The 19,020-nt window shown below is 54.4% G+C and overlaps 2 protein-coding genes and 1 non-coding gene across 5 annotated transcripts; all 3 read left to right on the forward strand.

The window, feature by feature from the left end:
• The first annotated feature begins 1,133 nt into the window (after positions 1-1,133).
• LOC142029978 (olfactory receptor 10H1-like) lies at positions 1,134-6,012 on the forward strand. 2 transcript variants are annotated; one of them, XM_075025286.1, is made up of 3 exons: positions 1,134-3,315; positions 3,754-4,344; positions 4,480-6,012. In XM_075025286.1, the coding sequence occupies exon 3, from the start codon at positions 4,530-4,532 to the stop codon at positions 5,517-5,519; it is 990 nt and encodes a 329-aa protein (XP_074881387.1). In that variant the 5' UTR covers positions 1,134-3,315; positions 3,754-4,344; positions 4,480-4,529; the 3' UTR covers positions 5,520-6,012. The 2 variants fall into 2 exon arrangements, with proteins under 2 accessions (XP_074881387.1, XP_074881386.1); XM_075025285.1 differs by having other exon boundaries at positions 3,754-6,012.
• A 1,648-nt stretch (positions 6,013-7,660) lies between these two features.
• On the forward strand, positions 7,661-7,734 carry TRNAN-GUU (transfer RNA asparagine (anticodon GUU)). Its single transcript has one exon. It is a non-coding gene; the product is annotated as a tRNA-Asn (tRNA).
• A 3,953-nt stretch (positions 7,735-11,687) lies between these two features.
• GBP1 (guanylate binding protein 1) lies at positions 11,688-18,419 on the forward strand. 2 transcript variants are annotated; one of them, XM_075025288.1, is made up of 11 exons: positions 11,688-11,783; positions 13,065-13,276; positions 13,368-13,495; positions 13,935-14,044; positions 14,359-14,561; positions 14,679-14,921; positions 15,229-15,509; positions 16,075-16,287; positions 16,413-16,515; positions 16,636-16,829; positions 16,981-18,419. In XM_075025288.1, exons 2-11 carry the CDS (start codon positions 13,084-13,086, stop codon positions 17,167-17,169), a joined length of 1,857 nt encoding a protein of 618 aa, XP_074881389.1. In that variant the 5' UTR covers positions 11,688-11,783; positions 13,065-13,083; the 3' UTR covers positions 17,170-18,419. The 2 variants fall into 2 exon arrangements, with proteins under 2 accessions (XP_074881389.1, XP_074881390.1); XM_075025289.1 differs by lacking the exon at positions 11,688-11,783 and adding an exon at positions 11,896-11,939.
• The last annotated feature ends 601 nt before the right edge of the window (positions 18,420-19,020 follow it).

The raw sequence follows: 19,020 nt of genomic DNA on the forward strand, positions 1-19,020 counted from the left end.
TAGGGGTTGGGTGTCGGGTTTGGGCTGTAGGATCAGGGTTAAGGCTGGCGTTAGGGTCAGGGTTGGGGTTAGAGGTCGGGTTAGGGTTAGGATTGTAGGATCAGGGTTAAGGCTGGCGTTAGGGTCAGGGTTTAGGTCAGGGTTAGGGTCAGGGTAGCATTAGGGTTTGGGTATTGGGTTGTAGGATCAGGCTTAAGGCTGCTGTCAGGGTCAGGGTTAGGGTGTAGAGTTAAGGCTGACGTTAGGATTAGGGTTTGGGTGTGGGTTAGGGCTTGGGTTAGGGTTGGGGTTAGCGTTAGGGTTTGGGTGTCAGGTTGTCGGATCAGGGTTAAGGCTGACGTTAGGGTCAGGGTTTGGGTTCGGGTTAGGGGTCCAGTTTGGGTTAGGGTGTAGAGTTAAGGCTAATGTTAGGGTCAGGGTTTGGGTCAGGGTTACGGTTAGGGTTGGAGTTTGGGTGTCGGATTTGGGGTCGGGTTGTAGGATCAGGGTTAAGGCTGACGTTAGGGGCAGGGTTTGGGTTTGGGCTAATGTTAGGGTTAGGGCTATATTTTGGGTTTGGGTCAAGGTTAGGGTTAGAGCTAGGGTAAGGATCAGATTTAAATTTAGGGGCAGGGTTTGGGTTTGGGCTAAGTTTAGAGTTTGGCTTGGGGTTTGGTTAGGGTTAGGGTTAGAGTTAAGATTGGGTTTAGGGTTACAGTTAAATTTAGGTTTAGGGTTTGGGTTGGGGTTTGGTTTAGGGTTAGGGTTGGCTTTATGGTTTGGGTTGAGGTTACATTGGAGTTTAGGGTTAGGTTTGGGGTTAGGGTGGGGTTTAGGGTTTTGGTTGGGGTTACAGTTAAGTTTAGGGTTAGGGTTAGGTTTGGGGTTAGGGTTAGGGTGGGGTTTAGGGTTTTGGTTGGGGTTATAGTTAAGGTTAGGGTTAGGTTTGGGGTTAGGGTTAGGGTGGGGTTTAGGGTTTTGGTTGGTGTTACAGTTAAGTTCAGGGTTAGGTTTATGGTTAGGGTTTGGGTTAAGGTTAAGTTTAGGATGGGGGTTAGGCTGTTCTCCAGATCACCCCATGCTTCAGGCAGGATGGGTCTCCCCATCTCCCCTCGGGCCGTGCCCACCCCTGCCCACTGCCGGCAGCTCACCCACCCCCCCGTCCTTGTCCTTCCGTCCCCTGGAGTCGCCCCTTCTCCTGCCCCATCTCCCGTAGCACCCATGGGTGCTCCCCCAGCCTCCTCCCACGTCCCCCTCACCTCAGATCCTCACCGGCGTCTCCCCGTTGCTCCCCAAAAGTTGCCTTTGAGCATGCTCCAGGGCAGGCGAAGGCAGCCGGGGTAGGTGACGGTGGTGAAGGGGCAAGTAGCGAGGGACGGGTGGCCACCAGGATGGAGCTCCAAGAAGTCAAGGAGCCACGTGGGGACAAGAGACAGGGGTTGGGTGCTCACCACGCCTCCAAAGACATGGGGAGGCAAAGCAGGAGCTGCTTGGTCGCACAGCCGGAGGGGAAGAGTTTCTCCCCGTGGGTTCCTCTCCAGCCCTGGGGTTAAGCCGGACCTCCTCGTGGCGGTGTCTGGAGGCTCAGCTCCTCCACCTCCCTCGTGGCACAGAGGTCATCTCCATCCTGGAGGTGTGGCTGGAAATGTTGGGGGGGACTCGCAATGAAATCCCGTCATTTCTGCTGGAGCTGCTGCTGCGGTGATGAAGGTGCCTTCCAATGACCGCAGGCTGAGATGGAGCTGGTCGTGGGGGGTCCGAAGGTGATGGACCTTGCTAAGACAACCTCTGAGAAGCTCTCGGGATGTCCTACAGCCCGACAGAGCCGTAGGCAACTAAATCCCAGCCCAGAGAGCTTGACCAGAGGCTCTGGCTGACACTGGAGATGTCTGTGATGAGGCCATCGGACTGGAGCCTGGTTCCATGCGCCAGGTCTGCTTTCGAGCTGCTCACCCGAGGTCTCTGGGTGGTCCCTGAGGGGAAGGTTGGAGCATGAGACCCTACAAGTGGTCACCTGTATCTTGGAGAAGATTTGTGCCCCAGACTCCTTAGCGCAGATCTTCTCCAGCTCTCTGAGTATCTGGGCAACCAACTCTGGTGGAGATACCTCCACAGAGGACTTCTGGACTTAGGGATGAGTCCTCACCTCACACCCTGAGAAGGAAACACAAGAGGCCGTGTGTTTCCACCGGAGACCTGGGTAGCCCAGCCAACCCCCTCGTGGTTTCGGGCGCATCATTGTGTTTTTCAGAATTAGTCTTAAAATGCAACGTTTAACTATCTCAGACCCATGGAGAGGTCCTGTGCCACCCCAGGAGACCCTGAGAGCTGGGTGCTCTGTGTGATCAGGCCTTGGGCTGGTGGCCAAGGGTGGGAGGTGGCACCTCCCGGCCGGGCTTTTCGAGTGCAGTCCTGGAGGAGAGCTGCTCGTCCCGTGGCGTGCGGGGAAGGCGACCTTGTGCCAGGAGCTGCACGCACATGACCCCTCCCTTCCACTCTTTGCGCAAAACCGTGGAGTTTTCAAGCTAAAAGGTCTCAGCCCTCGAGATCTTCAAGAAAACCAAGGCAGTCCTGTCTGCTGGAGCTGCAGCCTGGGGTGACAGTGTCACTTCCAGACCCCGTGCGGATGTTTAATCCTCTTTACGGAGAGCAGACGGTGCCAACCTCTGGAGAAACGCCAGGATTCCCTGTTGGCGTGGCCCCACGTGGGATGCTTCACCTCCGGAGACGTGACGGAGGGAGCCACGTCTCCGCCTCCCCACAGGCTGGTTCTTCCAGCTCTGGTGCCAGGCTGAGCTCCTACGCGTCCCTAAGCTTCTGCACCAAGGGAACGTGAGATCTTCAGCCCCTGCTGGCACCTGGGACCTCTGTAAGAGCCAGGCACTGTCTGACCTTGGACGATGACACTCCATCCAGTACCTCCACCCACCCCCGTGCCTACAAGCTATTTAAGTCCCTCTGTACAAGCCATGTTGGTGGCCGGCCACCGAGGGAAAAAGCAGACGGGATCATCACGGGGCTGATCAGGCTGTTGCCCTGTGTGTCCGTCCTTCCTGGAAGAGCGAATGCTCATCGCTTCATCGTTTCCGTCAGGTGGGTGGCCTCTTGCTGAAGGTGGAGGAACAGCTTCTCCTCCCGAAGCCTGGGGATTGAAAGCAGCAGCAGGAAAAACCAGTTTTAAAGGTATTAAGGAATTCCTACAGTTCCAAGACCATGACATCAAACTGCATCTCCTCTAATTTCCAACATCCCTGATGCCTAGAGACAGCCCTCAAGCTGGATCGTGATCCTGGAGCATGAAGACCCCTGGAGCAGTGTAAGCCAGCCCCTCTGAAGGTAAGTGACTGACGCGATTGGAAAAGTCCCTGTGAAAAATTCCCGTTCCCCTCTAGAAGAAGAGAAACGGTGGGCATCCAGAGTTAGGTGAGACATCTCTGTAAGATGTAGCTTGGTTGACTCTCCTGGAGTCTGGTGGGACTGCTGGCCATGCTGCTCTTCCCCGGTTTTGTCCTATTCCTCGCCCAGATCTGCTGATGGGGTGAAGGATCCAAGTTCATCCCAGTGCAGAACATGTAGGGTGTCCACCCCCCCCCCCACTCCAGAAAGCCCCAGGAGCAGCTACGGTGGGTGCAGATCCCAGGTGAGAGCAAGGAGGCTGTGGAGAAGCTGACGGAGGTCTGCAGCCGGCCGTGATGAACCCAACCATCTCACTGCTGCGTCCCCTGGCCCCACTGAGGACCTAACGCCCTTTCTGCTCTTCTTTCTTCTTTCCAGTTGCAGTTGGTGCCTCTGCGTGCGGGGGAATCCAGCACACTCCCCCCCAGCTAAGGCAGCACAACCCTTCAAGCGGTGGAGAGGTGGAGAATGAGAAGATGCTTTGTGCTTGACGCAGGATCGAGTGTCCACAGGGAAATTCAGCCCGAAGAGGGGAAGATCCCCAAATCAGTCCTTGCGCCAGGCTACACCTCGCCACGCTTGTCTTCTGCTCACGTAAAGCAGCCCCTCTTGCTCTTACGGTTGGTCCTCATGGATGTATCGGAGTAACTCTGTTACCTACAAAGTCCTGGCACCAGCCGTCACAGAGACACCAACGGTTTGGCTAAAGATGACCACGGCGAGATTTAAAAGACGTGTAGACATGGCGCTTAGGGACCTGGTTTAGTAGTGGGCTTGGCAGTGGTATGTTAATGGTTGGCCTCGATGATCTTAAGGGTCTTTTCCAACCTCTTGTGATTCTGTGATTCTCTGCCATTCTTGGCTTGGCCATCGCGCATCAGCATGGGCCAGGACTGAGTTTAATATAAACCGACACGTTAGTGACATTACTGACAACTTCTCAGCTGTGCCAGGACAGAAACTCTGAAGGTATGTGAGATATTGCTGGGCAAAGAAACGGTTTGGTAGATCTCAGACGTGCACATCGATTTCCACGTTGTTTCCTGTGGGAGACGGATAGAAAGCAAAAATTTAAGTCTGATGTAAGTTCTGTTTTCTCCACAGGAGGCTGAGCTGCCGGTTAAAATGTTGTCCTCTTCTCTGACAAATCACAAATGCAGAGGGACAACCAAAGCACCCCGAGAGGGTTCATTCTGACCGGGTTTTCCCACTTTCCCGAGCTCCAGGGTGCGTTGTTTGTGCTATTTCTCCTCATGCACGTGGTGACCCTGGCTGGAAATATGGTGATAATGGTTGTTATCGGGGCGGATCGGGGTCTGCACGTGCCCATGTATCTCTTCCTAGGTGCCCTGTCCTTCTCAGAGCTCTGTTACACCTTCTCCATCACCCCAAAGATGCTGTCTGGGTTAGTGCCGGGAACTCGAGCCATTTCTTTCCTGGGCTGTGCCGCACAAACGCATTTCTCCTTCACCTTTGGCTTCATGCACTCTTTCCTCCTGACGGTGATGGGCTACGACCGGTACGTGGCCATCTGCCACCCCTTGCGTTACAACAGCCTCATGACCTCCCATGTCTGTGTCCGGTTGGTGGTTGCCTCGTGGCTGGGTGGGGGTCTCCTGGGGCTGCTGGTGACTTGCGCTGTCTTCCAGTTACCCTTCTGCCAGTCCCACCGGATCGACCATTTCTTCTGCCACGTGCCCCCCCTGCTCCAGCTGGCTTGTGCTGGTGGCGAGGTGGTTGCCACCATAGTCAACGTCCTTTGCATGACTACCTTGTTGGGTTGCTGTCTGTTCATCCTTCTCTCCTACGCCTTCATCCTTGGCCGCATCCTGCAGATGCCCTCAGCGGAGGGGAGGTACAAAACCTTCTCCACTTGCGCCTCCCACGTCACTGTAGTGGTGGTGCATTACGGCTGCGCCTCCGTTATCTACCTGCAATGCAAATTGCCCCACGCTGCGGGAACGAATGCTCTCATTGATGTGTCCTACACGGTCTTCACCCCCTTCCTCAGCCCCATCATCTTCAGTCTTAGAAGCAAAGAGTTAAAGAATGCCCTTTGGAAATCCCTGAGGAGAAGCTTTGTTATCGCGAATGTGAATTTTTGGCCAGGGTCTAGTCTAAGCTGCAGGAGCGCTTGTTGCTAATTTTTCCTGTTTTCCTTTGCTGGTTCCTTGCTGCTTTCCAAACAATAGCCGTTCTTTTTCCAGGGAAATGAGTCATTTCCGTGGCTCTGACATCTTTTACGCTCCCTGGGGATGGCAGGCCTTGCTTGGCTGGAGTGTTTTGGTTTAACTTTTAGTGCCGCACGCTCAGCACCATGCAGAAGCAAGAGTGATGGCAGCTCCGGTGCCCTCGAACTGGAGACGTGGGCAACTCCTCGAGGAGCAGCAGGTGAATCAGTCTGAGACCTGGCGCAGAAGACTTTTCCCCGCTGTAGGGACATGGACTGGTCTTCTAAGCATGACTTTGCCTCTTCCATTGATGAATCTGGGGCTGGTCTGAGAAGGTCTCGGATCGATTCCCTTTTGGTTTGTTCCTCATTTGACAAATTGCAAACTCAAACCCACTTGGGGACAAACACAACTTACTGCTCTGCTGTTTGAAAGTCCCACTTGTCTAAGGCAATTAAAGGTGGCTTTAAAAAGGTTGTTTACAATGAAAGTATTTTGTTTGATTTAACACTTCACATACTTGCAGTCCTGTTTAGACAAAATATATGTGTGGGTGGTGAGCCAGCTGGAGAAGCCCTTGAGAAACAGAGACTTGGAGGCCTCTCGTGGGGCAGCCGTGGGTGTCCCAGTGCTGTTCTGGGCTTCCCAGCAGATGAAAGGTGACTCAGACAGAAATATTTATCCCTTAACTCCATACAACTAACTGTGGTGTAAGCACATGCGTGGTGGGTCGACCCTGGCTGGATGCCCAGTGGCCACCAAAGCTGCTCTATCAATCCCCCTCCTCAGCTGGGCAGGGGAGAGTAAAATACAACAAAAGGCTCGTGGGTTGAGATAAGGACAGGGAAAGATCACGCACCAATTACCATCATGGGCAAAACCAGACTCGACTTGGGGAAATTAGTTTAATTTATTATCCATCAAATCAGAGTAGGGTAATGAGAAATAAAACCAAATCTTAAAAACACCTCCCCCCCGCTCCTCCCTTCTTCCCAGCCTCAACTCTACTTCTGAATTCTCTGTCTCCTCCCTCCAAGCAGCGCAGGGGAATGGGGAATGGGGGTTGTGGTCAGTTCATCACATGTTGTTTCTGCCGCTCCTTCCTCCTCAGGGGGAGGACTCCTCACACTCCTCCCTTATTGTGTGTGTATTATTATTAGACCTTATTGTGGCCTTTCAATACTTCAAAGGGGCTTATAAGAAAGACAGGGAGAGATATTTTAATAGGGCCTGTTGTGATAGGACAAGGGGTAATGGTTTTAGACTAAAAGAGGGTGGATTCAGACTAGATATTAGGGAGAAATTCTTTACGACAAGAGTGGTGAAACACTGGCACAGGTTGCCCAGAGAGGTGGTTGATGCCCCATCCCTGGAAACATTCCAGGTCAGGTTGGACGGGGCTCTGAGCAACCTGATCTAGTTGAAGATGTCCCTGCTCGTTGCAGGGGATGGTTGGACTAGAAGACCTTCAAAGGTCCCTTCCAACCCAAACTATTCTATGATTCTGGAATTCTATTATGTGGCTTGTTGTGGCACTTTGCGTGTTAACGAGGCCTTTGGTGCCAAGTTCCTGAACTGCAGATATTGAAAGAATGAACCAGCCTAGAAGGAAGCAAAAGGCTTCCTGAGGTCCATCCAAGTGTGGGGAGTGAAGGGGAGGACGAGAGGCAGGTCAGCTCATGGAGCGTGTTGAGCACCGTCTAGCCACGCCACAGCAGAGGGCATTCCCCATCTCCCCGCGTGAGGCACGCGCACGTGGTGGAAACCCCAGCTGAGGAAGCACATCTAGTGGAGAGGAGAACCTCCCCGAGGCCCCTTTGTGCTTCTTGAGGTCGAAGCACTTGTGCAAGGCTCCAGGAGGAGTTGATTTGGTGCCCGCCTTTGCTAACTGCAGGTGGGTGGCCTGCAGCGGGCAGGGAATGGGACAGGCCTGCTCGCAGGAATGCCGTGGGAGGGGAGGTCCGTCGCTCAGGGAGACAAGGATGAAGGGTGGGCCCTGAGGGTTGTGGTGCTTCTCTTCCCAGGTCCCCATTCCACGTGAGGAAGCTCTGCTTCCCTGGCAATGGCCAAACATCTGCCTGCCCTTGGGAAGCCCCGGGGAGCTCCCTTCGGGAGTCTCTGTGGCGCAATCGGTTAGCGCGTTCGGCTGTTAACCGAAAGGTTGGTGGTTCGAGCCCACCCAGGGACGCCTCTGCCCTCCTGCCTGCCTATGCCACAGTGTGCTAGCCTTGTTTAAGTTCCTTTCCAACCCAAAGCAGCCTATGGCTCTAGAAAAAAACACAGGCTCTTCAGTCCCCTCAGCAAAGCCAGAGGAAGGAAAGAAAACCGATAGCACCAGTTCCTTATTCTGATTTGCCTGCCCAGCTTGGGGAGCAGGGCTTAGCTCCCACCTGGGCTCAACCCACCACATAATTTGCCTTAGTTCTACTTTCTCTAAAGACACTAACAGTAGCGTGCTCTAAAAACATTTCTCCTTCTTCTTGATGCTCATAAGACTCATTTCTTTACTCTTAGTAAACTTAATTGCTTTAATGTTCTGCCTTTCACCTGGGCTCAACCCAGCACATAATTTGCCTTAGTTCTACTTTCACTAAAGACACTAACAGTAGGGTGCTCTAAAAACATTTCTCCTTCTTCTTGATGGTCATAAGACTCATTATTTTAGTAAACTTAATTGCTTTAATGTTCTGCCTTTCACCTGACTTGATCCCCATCCACTGCTGCTTGTTCTTCTCCAGACTCCTGCCTTCAGGCACAAGGGCCTGGGACACCCCACCAGTATCAGTCCCCTGCCGAAGGAAAAGTCTTCTCCTCTGGAGCCCAAGGCTCCGCCACTTGGTCTCCTCACCCCCCCGGCATCTGGGACCCCACCATTTCATGGTCACTACAGCCAAGGATGACACTGAGTATCACATCCCTGACCACAGCTTCCTTGTTTGCCCGTACTGGAGCCAGGTGAAGCACCCAGGGCCATTGCTGGCCCACCTAGGAGCTGTCTGAAGAAGTTGTCCCAAGATCCTCCAGACTCTTTGCATCCTGTTGGACCTGGTCCGTGAATGCCAGGGCAGTTACAGTCCCCAACAGGAACTGGCTCATTGACCTGCAGTCTTCCTTGGGCTGCTGACAGAAGACTTTTCCTGCTTCCTCACCCTCGTGGAGAGGTTCAGAACTGCCAGCACGATGTCACCCTTACTGCTTCCTCTAATCCTCAGTGACAGAAGCTAACTCATCCTGGAAGAGCTCCATACATCTGAGCCGCCCCTTCACACAGGGCCAGCCCCATGCTCACCTTCCCTGGCACTCTCTTCTGCAGAGCCTCTACCCCTCTTTTGCAGCACCCCAGGTGAGCAAGCTGTCCCACCACATCTCATTTCATCCAAAACCTGCACCGTGCCGCGAGGCTCCAGCTCCTCCTGCCTGTGCACGTTTGGGCTGCAGCATCTCGGCCGTGGCACCAGGGCTGGGCGCAGACTCCTTGCAGGCAGGTACGGTGACAGGGACCCAGGACCCCACGCCGCTTCACGCGCTGGAGTGTTTGACAGAGGTTCATGCAACAAGGAACTGAGCTGCCCGCAGACTGCCCTGCTGTCTCCAAGGCCAGAGAAACGCGGCTGGGGAATGACACCGTGTCCAGAGAGGCGTTTGGTGACTCTGCAGGAACTCTGCAGGGCTTGTAGGGCAAACCTACAAGAAATAAGAAAGATGGGGAGAGATTTTTTTAGTACAGCCTGTTGTGATAGGACAAGGGGTAATGGTTTTTAACTAAAAGAGGGTGGATTCAGACTAGATCTTAGGGAGAAATTTTTTACAGTGAGGGTGGTGAAATACTGGCAAAGGTTGCCCAGGGAGGTGGTAGATGCCCCATCCCTGGAAACTTCAAGATCAGGTTGGATGGGGCTCTGAGCAACCTGATCTAGTTGAAGATGTCCCTGCTCATTGCAGGGGAGGTTTGGACTAGATGACCTTGAAAGGTCCCTTCCAACCCAAACTATTTTATGGTTCTATGATTCTATGAATGTTGCTACACGTTCCACCCAAGACTGCCCTTCTCTGGGCTGAACAAGCCCAACTCTCTCAGCTTCTCCTCACATGGCAAGTGCTCCAGCCCTGACTTTCCTGGTTGCCCTCCCCTGAACTGGCTCCATTTTGCCAATGCCTTTCTTCCATTGTGTGGCGTCAAAACCTGAGAAATTCTTCTGGATGTAGTCGAACAAGTGCTGCGCAGAGGAGGACAATCCCTTCCACTGGCTGTGCTCCTGCTCACATAGCCCAGGGTACAGACAACCCAGAGCCTTCGACACGCAGCTGCAGCCCAGCCAGGCAGTCTTTGACCGCTGTGATTACAAGGGGTTAGATCGCCACAGTAATTTGGATTTGTCCTTGCTGGGTATCAGGAGGTTCCTGTCCATCCCCCAGTCCAGTCTATCAACATCCCTTGGGATGGCACCACTGTACTCCAGTGAACTGTCTGCTCCCCCGAATTTGGTGTCATCTGCAAATTGATGAGAAAGCCAAAGCTATTGCCCACTAGGCTCTAAGTTGATGCCCCCAGGCGTCTCTCAGCATTGCTCCTTTAAAGCTTGCAGTTACCTGCACATATCTTGGGCCCCCTCTGGCCCCTCAAATGTCACTAGGTGTTTGCATCAGAAAACATGACTCCCAGCCTCCATCTCCATTAATTAGCAGGGCAGATGAGAGCTTTCCTGAGTTTGTGCTTTGAGTTTCTTACTGCTGGTGAGGGTTGGGGAGGGGGAGAAATGGAAAAGAAGATGTTAAGTTTGGACAAGAGACTGAGGCTGAAAGATCAGTAGGTCTGCTGAAAACCTGGTAACATCCCATGACCCACTCGTCAGCCTAAGACTGCAGCAGCATCACGTTTTTCTGGTTGTTTTCTTCTGATCTGCTCCTCTGGACCACCAAACACCAAGAAGTCCCAGCGTGTGCCCTGCCACTGGAAGGTTTCTGCAGCGCAGAGCTGAGTGCGCACACAGGGTGGGATGCAAAAAGACAGAGAAACAGCTAGAGGGGCAAAGAGCTCCAGGTGGTGGAGATACGTCAGGAGAAGAGAGGAAAGTGCTGTCAGAAGTGCTACTGAGGGCGGATTTGAGCAACTCCCTGTCCATTCCTCCGGTGCAGATGCCTTCTGCTGAGCAAGCCCCTCGTCTCCTCTCCCACCCGGAACGGTTTCTACCACAAAGACCGCGGCATCCAGGGCATGAGCTGCCTCCTCTGCAGCCAGAGCTCTGGCAGAGGAGAGGTGTGTGTCTGCTGACACTGCCCCTTTCCTCCTGCATGACAGAGGGACTTGGAGCGACTCCCCAGCAACGTCGATGTCAGGAGGGGTGTGCACAGCACGGTAAGGTAATGGCTCTTCAGGGTATTTCTCTGCCTCTTTGCCTTATTCAGCATGAGGGTCATGGTATTTCCCCATGTTTCTACATCTGCCCATGCCGCTGTTTTTGATATTGTTTGCAGGCTCTCTGTGGGTTGGAGCTTCAGCTGTAGTTCAGACACTGACCCTGAGAATCCTTCCACAGAGGTGTCTCCACGGGAATAAGATGTCCATACCCACCTCTGACTCTCTCTGGTGTGGACACAACCCCCCAGAGTGGTGGGGTGTTGGCCTGGTCATCTGCGTGAGGACTCACAACTTCTGTGTCACTCTCTGCCTGTCTGGGTTGAGAACAAGAGAGAGGAGTTTGGAGATCTGCACTTTGGATCTGGAAACCCCTGCTCTGCACAGTTCCTTTCTCAGAGTGACTTCGGAGTGTGATCATCCTCCAGCTGAGACAGGCAGGACAGGGCGGCTGGGAACAAGACCCCTCCCCACTAGATAACTTCATGCTCAGCAATAAAAAGCGGGATCAGAGAAGAAGGGGTGAGAAGATATCTCCCAGGGTGGGTGTAACTCTGAAACTGGCCGGGCAGCTGGGAGGTGGTGAGTGTTTGCTTTTGCATCGCTTGTTTTTCGTTCTTGTTCTTTCACTTATTAAACCATCTTTATCTCACCTCCTCCAAGTTTACTGCTTAGCTGCTGGCCAGGGTCAACTCACAGGCCATCTCTATGGCTGGGGTTTTCCTCCTACCTCCCAGAACCTGACTTTCGCTTTCGGTCTCTGACTCACCCATTTCCCAGAATAGGAGGAGAGGGCTGGCTGTATGCACAGGGCAAAAGGCAGGGCAGGACCCCGATTGCAGCAAAGCAGTTGCAGCCCAGGGCAGGAGAAGAAGACAACGGTGAGTCCCTTCCCCTAATCCCTCCTCCCCACCCCATGCAAGCAGCCCTGGACACTGGGGCCGCAGAGTGACTCCTTCCATCTGACCCCAGCAAACAACAGGGAGCCCAGTAAGTGACAGGCATCCCACCAGGGAGGAGGAGGAAGAGCTCCAAAGGTCTGCTCAGGCTCCGGGATGGAGCAAGGGGAATGGGTGGCTGGGAGCCTGTGTTCAACCCCCCCAGGCTTTGCATGCAAGTTAAGACTCGCCGAAGCTTGGAGCCCGTGCACTAAGCTTTCCTCTCCTCCCTGCTGTGCTGGGGGTACCTGTGACATGAGGGGCAGCCCCTTGTCCCCGATTGGCAACCCCCTTGATGTTCCTGGGAGAGGTCGGGGCTTGCGAGGTCCTCAGAGAGGGTTCGAAGCCCAGAAGCGGGCAGTGTCCGTGGAGCTCGCCATTGCCGGAGCAAGTCCCGGGGTGTCCGGGAGGTTGCAGTGGGGCAGCTTCTGGGTCTGGGCATGGGATGAGCCATCGTGCTGCCGCCACGTCCGTGGGTTTACTGGTACCTGGCAGGGGCTGGGTGATGGCTGGGGCTGTGCAAGGGAAGGGTCTGGACTGGGTGAAAGCCCCCCTGCCACTGGCAGTCTCACCGTCCGGGCGAAAGGCAAGGAGAGGCGGGGGCTGAGCACTGGAGTGTGTGGAGGGGGTCACCCACCAACGCACAGAGGAGGAAAGGCGAGATGGGAGCCTCGCAAGGGCAAGCACCAAGCATGTGCCCGTGAGAGGCACAGAGGGGCGTGAGAGGGGCTTTGATGAGGTCAGGCATCAGAAATTAATGAAGAAATTCATAAGCAGCTCCCCTAAGCTTCAATTTCCCCCCCCTAACCTATCCTTCCCTTAGTGCCTGTGTCACTCGTCAGTCATCCCTCCTGCCCCAGAGCCCCGCCTGAGGCCATTGCTATGTCCCGCACCCATTTTTGCACAATTAAGCATTCAGCAAACTTTAAATTGGTGTTCAGGACATAATGCAGAGTACTCCCACTATCCCACCGGGCTTTCAGAAATTGAGCTATTTCTGCTGTGGGGCAAACGGGGAGGGGTTGTGCACCTCTTCCAAGTGTCACTGTTGTCTTCACAGCATCACTTGGGAGGGGCAAAAAGAGGACGCGTGGTGGAAGGAATTGGGTGCAAGGCACGATTTGCTTGGAAAAATGAAGTAGAATGATAATAACTGTCCTTGTTTGGACTGTGGGGTGGTGCCCCCACCTCGTTAACCAGCCCATCTCGCCATCTCCTCTGCAGGCTGCGTTTGCTGTCGGCAATGGCATCTGAAACCCACATGCCGGTGCCTGTCTGCCTCATTGAGAACACCCCGGCGAGGGGGCTGGTGGTCCGGCCGGAGGCTCTGCAGGTGCTGTCAAAGATCACCCAGCCTGTGGTGGTGGTGGCCATCACCGGGCTGTACCGCACCGGCAAGTCCTACCTCATGAACAGGCTGGCTGGTCAGAGGAGAGGTGAGGGAGGTCCCAGCCCTGGGTGGCCAAGGTACCTGCGTTTTCCTACTCTGTATTTAACACCGTGGAGACCCTTGTGTCCTCCCCACAGGTTTCTCCCTGGGCTCCACCGTGCAGTCCCACACCAAAGGTATCTGGATGTGGTGTGTACCTCACCCCTGCCGGCCTGGACACACTCTGGTGCTGCTGGACACCGAAGGGCTGGGCGACGTGGAGAAGGTGTGGAAGAAATGGGAGCTCCCTTTGTGCAATTCCAGCACTTTGTGGAAGCTCTTGAGGGCCCAGCCGTGGTGACCAGAGTCAAGGTGTCGCCACCACCTATGGTGGCCTTCAGCCTGTGTGCTGGGAAGAGCCAGAGGCCATGGGGAAGGAGGTCGGGGTAGACAATTTGCCAAATTCCTCTGCTTCTCTGGAAAAGAGCAGCAAACGGGAAGGACGAGCTCAGGGAGCACTTTGATAGAGGTCTGTGGGACCCTGAGAGTAAAGAGTTGAGGATAAGGCCAGCTACAGAAAGACATGGTGATGGCATGGGGGTGGGTCCCTCCAAAAATTGGTCTTGCCGTGGCCTGTTGGTTAGGGGCATTCAAGGTCTGGGGATTTGGTGCTTTGCTCATTCTTAGGGGGTCTTGTTGATAAGAGCCGAGGGTTGTTGTTCCAGGGCGACACCAAGAATGACACATGGATCTTTGTGCTAACCATACTGCTCTCCAGCACCCTGATCTACAACAGCAGAGGCACCATTGACCAGCTGGCCATGGACCAGCTGCAGTATCCTTGGTGGGACAGCAGCACCAGGGATGCCCTCCTCCCCCTGTGTGGTGGGTTAGGGGTTGACAAATCGCAGTTCCTCAGACAGCTGCAGAACCTTCTGGTGGTGCCCAGCGATGTGCTTTGAGTCCTTGGGAGTCCCATGTTGTGGACCTCGGGGCTGAGGGGTTTTCTCCCTCCTCCTTCTGGCGGTTGCCGGCTGTTCTCTGTCCCGCAGAGTCTCCTCTCTTCCCCATGAAGTGCTGAGGGGTTGCAGGATGGCGATGCCCCTGCGTTCAGAGCTGAGGTCCCTGTTTCCTTAGCCAGCTCCCTAGCTATGTGGTGAAGCTGACTGACCATGTCAAGTTGAAAGCAGCACCCAAGGAGAGTGAAGATGAACTGGATGATTCAGAAAAATTTGTCCTCTTCTTCCCTACTTTGATCTGGGCTGTCCGGGATTTCACACTGCATCTGAAGAAGGATGGGAAGGAAATCTCTGAGGACGAATACTTGGAGGAGGCACTGAAGTTAAAGGCTGGTAAGGGAATGATGCTGTGCTGCTGGAGATGTCCAGCCCCAGACACAGCAGCATTTCAGTGTAAGTCAACAACAGCCCAAGCCCGGTCAACTTGCTCCGTGTCCTCTTACCCCACAGGTAGCAGCCAGGAGACCCAACGCTACAACCAGCCCCGGGAATGCATCCGCCAGTTCTTTCCAGATCGCAAGTGCTTTGTTTTTGAGCAGCCGGCCAGCAGGAAGGACCTGGTCCGCTTGGAGGATCTTCAGGATGATGAGATCAATCCTGAATTCCAGCAGCAGGTGGAGAAATTCTGCAGCCACGTCTGGGAAAAGTCTCCGCCTAAGACCATCCCCGGTGGCCACATCATAACAGGAAACCGTGAGTTTATCCAAACCCTGCCCAGAGGGTTGGATGGCCAGCAGCTCCTGGGACTGTGTCTGGGGAAGGAGCAAATGCAGAGTCAAATGATGCAGGTGGGGAAAGGGAGAGATTTTCTGCTGGCTGCTGTCCCTGCCTCTGGATTTGAAGCTTCTGGATGCTGCAGGTGGGGTGGGAAACAATTAGGAAAAGATGTTCAGGAAGACTCTGGCAGGAAGGCAGCAGGGATATGGCAGGACCCAGGGCCGAATGGGAGCCTGCGTTTTGTTCAGGCTGCAGATCTCTCATCCTTGGTCCTCCTTGGCAGTGCTGGGGAAACTGGCAACGACCTACGTGGAGACCATCCGGAGCGGGGCAGTGCCGTGCCTGGAGAGTGCGGTGCTCGCCCTGGCAGAGATTGAGAATGCAGCAGCAGTGAAAGAGGCTGTGACGTTGTACCAGGATCTGATGGCGCAGCGGGCAAAGCTGCCGACAGAGAATATTCAGGAGCTGCTGGAGCTGCACAGCCAGTGCGAGCAGGAGGCGCTGGAGCTGTTCATGGCGCGGGCGTTCAAGGATGGCATCTGCCATTTCCAGGCAGATCTCATAGTAGGTGCTCCCCAGCCCAGCCAGGGTTCCCCCAGGGACACCATCATCCCCTTAGCTTTTGGTCCTGGGATACAGGGGTCTCCTTGCCTCCTGCCAGAGGACAGCGCTGTGCCCTCTCCAGAGCTGACTCAGTCCCAATGCCTGCTCTCACGCTCTGCAGACTGGCAGTCGTCCCTGCTGCACTACCCCTTCTCCCTAGGTTCAGAAGCTGCGCTGCAATGGGGACGAAGCTCAGCCCTGCCCCTCTCTCGCTGCAGCCCGGAGGTGTCTCTGCCCTGGCTGGAAGCCTGTAGCCTTCCACACTTCCCCTGTCCTGCTGACCAATTCTTGTCCCTGCGTTTTGTGGAGCCCGTGGTCCCTGGCGTGCTCTCTGTTCCTGTGCACCTTGGCCCAGAGACGCCCACGGGCATGGACTGCCCTCCCCACCCGTCACCTCCCAGCTGATTACCCCACAGACTGGAGATCCCAATTCCCATGTTGACCTGGCTTGATTTTTGCCTAGCATGAGAAAGGCGGGTGCAGCTCAGCCTGGGCTGATGCATTCCGTCTGCATCTTTCCGGACAGAGCCAGGTAGAGGCAGTCAAGGCAAAGTTCTGCAAGGACAACGAGCAAGCGTCCTATGAGAAGTGCAAGGCTGCTCTCGGGGACCTCTCCCAAGACTTGGAGAAACGAATCAGTGATGGTGTCTACAGTGTGTCAGGGGGCTATGAGCTGTTCAAAGAAGACCAGCAAGCGCTGGTGGAGAAATATTGGGAACTGCCTGGCAAGGGGGTGAAGGTAGGAATGAGAGCAGCTCCTCTTCAAGGGGAGAGGCTCCGTGTCCCATCCCCTTCCCCCAGGAAACCATTTCCCCGCAGATGCTGTGTCTCCCCTTGACTCCTCTTCTACCTGTGGTTCTACAGGCTGATGCTGTCCTGCAGGAGTTCCTCCAGAGCAGAAAGACTCTGGCCGAAAGCATCCTCAACACGGACCGCTCCCTGACGGAGAAGGACAGGGAGCTAAAAAGTACCTTCTGGGCTGGAGAAACGCCACTGCCTGTGGGGGGCCAAGCTTGATGGAGGGGGACAAGAGGACTCCTTGGGGTCAGCTCCTGCCCTTGCAACATCTCTCTTTCTCTGTCACCAGGTAAGCAAGAGCAGCATGAGAGAGCTGAGCAGGAGAGGGCGGTCCAGAGGCAGAAGGAGGCTGAAGAGAGACAGAAGCTGGAGGACCAGTTACGCAGCTGGGAAAAGCATGTGCTTCAGCTGAGAAAGAAGCTGGAGAATTGCAGTGAGAAGCAGCTGAAGGAGCAACAGAAGATGATCAGACATAAATCAAAGGTACCAAGTGGGAGGGTGCAGGTGCCAAGATGTGGCTAGCAGGCAGGAATGGCAAAGGGGTCCCAGCTGGATCCCTCCCATTGCTTCTTGTCTCTGTGGCCCTCCCCCTGCACACACTGTGCCCTTGCCGACAACCTGACTGTCTTCACAGGAGGAGGCTGTGTTGCTCAAAGATGGCTTCTGTGATAAAGCCACCCACCTGCGCATGGTAACCTCTAGACTGCAGCAGGAATATGGCAGCACCAGGAGCGAGTTGCCAACCTGGATCAACATAATGGTATTGATACTGTTTGGCTTGGTATCTGTCCTATTTCGCTTTAGAACACTAAGATTTTTTTAATAACCCCTCTAATAACAAAGTAAGAGAGGTGTGCAGTGCCCCCACATACAATTCTGTGAAATTTTGAAAGCCCTTCCTGGAAGATGCTTGCCATAGACCATGAAAGTGGCCTCCACGTTCACTTGTCCTGCACCACCTAGCGCTTTCATGTGTGTCTCCTCCAGGAGAAATCCTCCTCTTCCCTCCCAGAGCACCTGGTCTCTCACTTCAGCTGAAGGCACGGGAAACATCTAAAGCCAGGGTGGCTTGGGGCGCAGAAAGGCCATAATGCCAGCAGGCGGGTCTGGGAGCATTTTGCCATGCTCAGAACATGTCATTGGGAGAGCTAACCCACCTCTTCTAGAGACCTCCTCACCAGGGCTATGGGAAACATGCCCAAGAGAGCTTTAAGCTCATGTCCTGGGGTCACACTTGTCCTGCAGCAGCATGAAGTAGCATGGAAGCTGTGAGTAAACCAGGAATCCACGTGGTGAGCGCTGCCTGGTTTGCTTGGCATCAGTCCTGGGCAGAGTCACCCAGAAGGAGTGAGCCCATGACCCAGGGAGCAGTGGATGAAAGCCATCCTCTGCTATGTAGCTACTCCCACCCTGGTCCTTAGCAAGGCTCTTCTCACTTTGAAGCCGTGAGGAAGTTCTCCCCACAGGGCTGTTCTGCTCTCTGCTCACTCACCCCATCTCCATGCTGCTCCCCCTTTCCTTCCTTCAGACCAAGAGATCCCCAAGTGCCCGTGGGGTGATAGAGCAGGAGATGGCTGTAGAGGGTTCATGGGAGGTGTGTGTCCCATTGCACTGGCTTTGGCTGGGATAGAGTTAATTGTCTTCATAGCAGCTGGTGTGGTTCTGTGTTTCGGATTTGTGACCAAAACAGTGTTGATAACACCCCCCTGTTTTAGCTGCTGCTGAACAGTGCCTGCCCAGCGTCAAGACCTTTTTTGTTTCTCACCCACGGCGAGTAGGCTGGGGGGTGGGCAAGAAGTTGGGAAGGGACACAGCTGACCCCAACTGACCAAAGCAATATCCCAGACCATATGACACTGTGCTCAAGCAATAAAAGCTGGAGGAAGGGGGGGACACGTTCGGAGTGATGGCTTTTGTCTTGCCAAGTAACTGTTACGCGTGCTGGAGCCCTGCTTTCCTGGAGATGGCTGAACACCTGCCTGCCCATGGGAAGCGGTGAATGAATTCCTTGTTTTGCTTTGCTTGTGCACCCGGCTTTTGTTTTACCTATTAAACTGTCTTTATCTCAACCTATGAGTTGTCTCACTTGTAGCCTTCCCATTCTCTCCTCCATCCCCCAAGATGTGTGGGGCTTAGCTGTCTAACAGGATTAACCCATGACACTCGTGGACAAAGGGGTTTCCCTCTTCCCTACAGGGAATTAAATCTTCAGCAGCACCATGAGAAGAAGCAGGAACACCAACCGTTCCAGTAGTGTGAAGGCGTGGAGGTTTTTGAGTTCTTTATGGACAGAGGGGCTGGTCCAAAGGCAGTCACTCCAGTGGCACTAGCTCCTGAAATGACTTTCCTGACGTGTGGGCACTCCACCCCTGCAGGGGAGGTCTGCAGAGCACAGCCCCTCCTCACCCAGCAAGGTGCTGGGGAACCTCCTGAGGATAAAGCCCAAGCTCTGTTCCTCCATGTACCATTGTGCTGGTGCTGCTTTCCCTCCTGAGCCCCCACGCCATAAGAGCCTGTGTCCCTCCATCGCAAGGCTCCAGACCTGGGAGCCATCCCACCACGTGTCCGTGATCCCAACAAGATCGTAGCCCTGCAGCTGCACGCAGAGCTCTAACCCCTCGTGTTTATTCCCCATACCACGTGCGTTAATGTACAGACACTTTAGAGAAGTACC

This window comes from Buteo buteo, chromosome 4 (assembly GCF_964188355.1).
Source record: "Buteo buteo chromosome 4, bButBut1.hap1.1, whole genome shotgun sequence".
Taxonomy (NCBI): domain Eukaryota; kingdom Metazoa; phylum Chordata; class Aves; order Accipitriformes; family Accipitridae; genus Buteo; species Buteo buteo.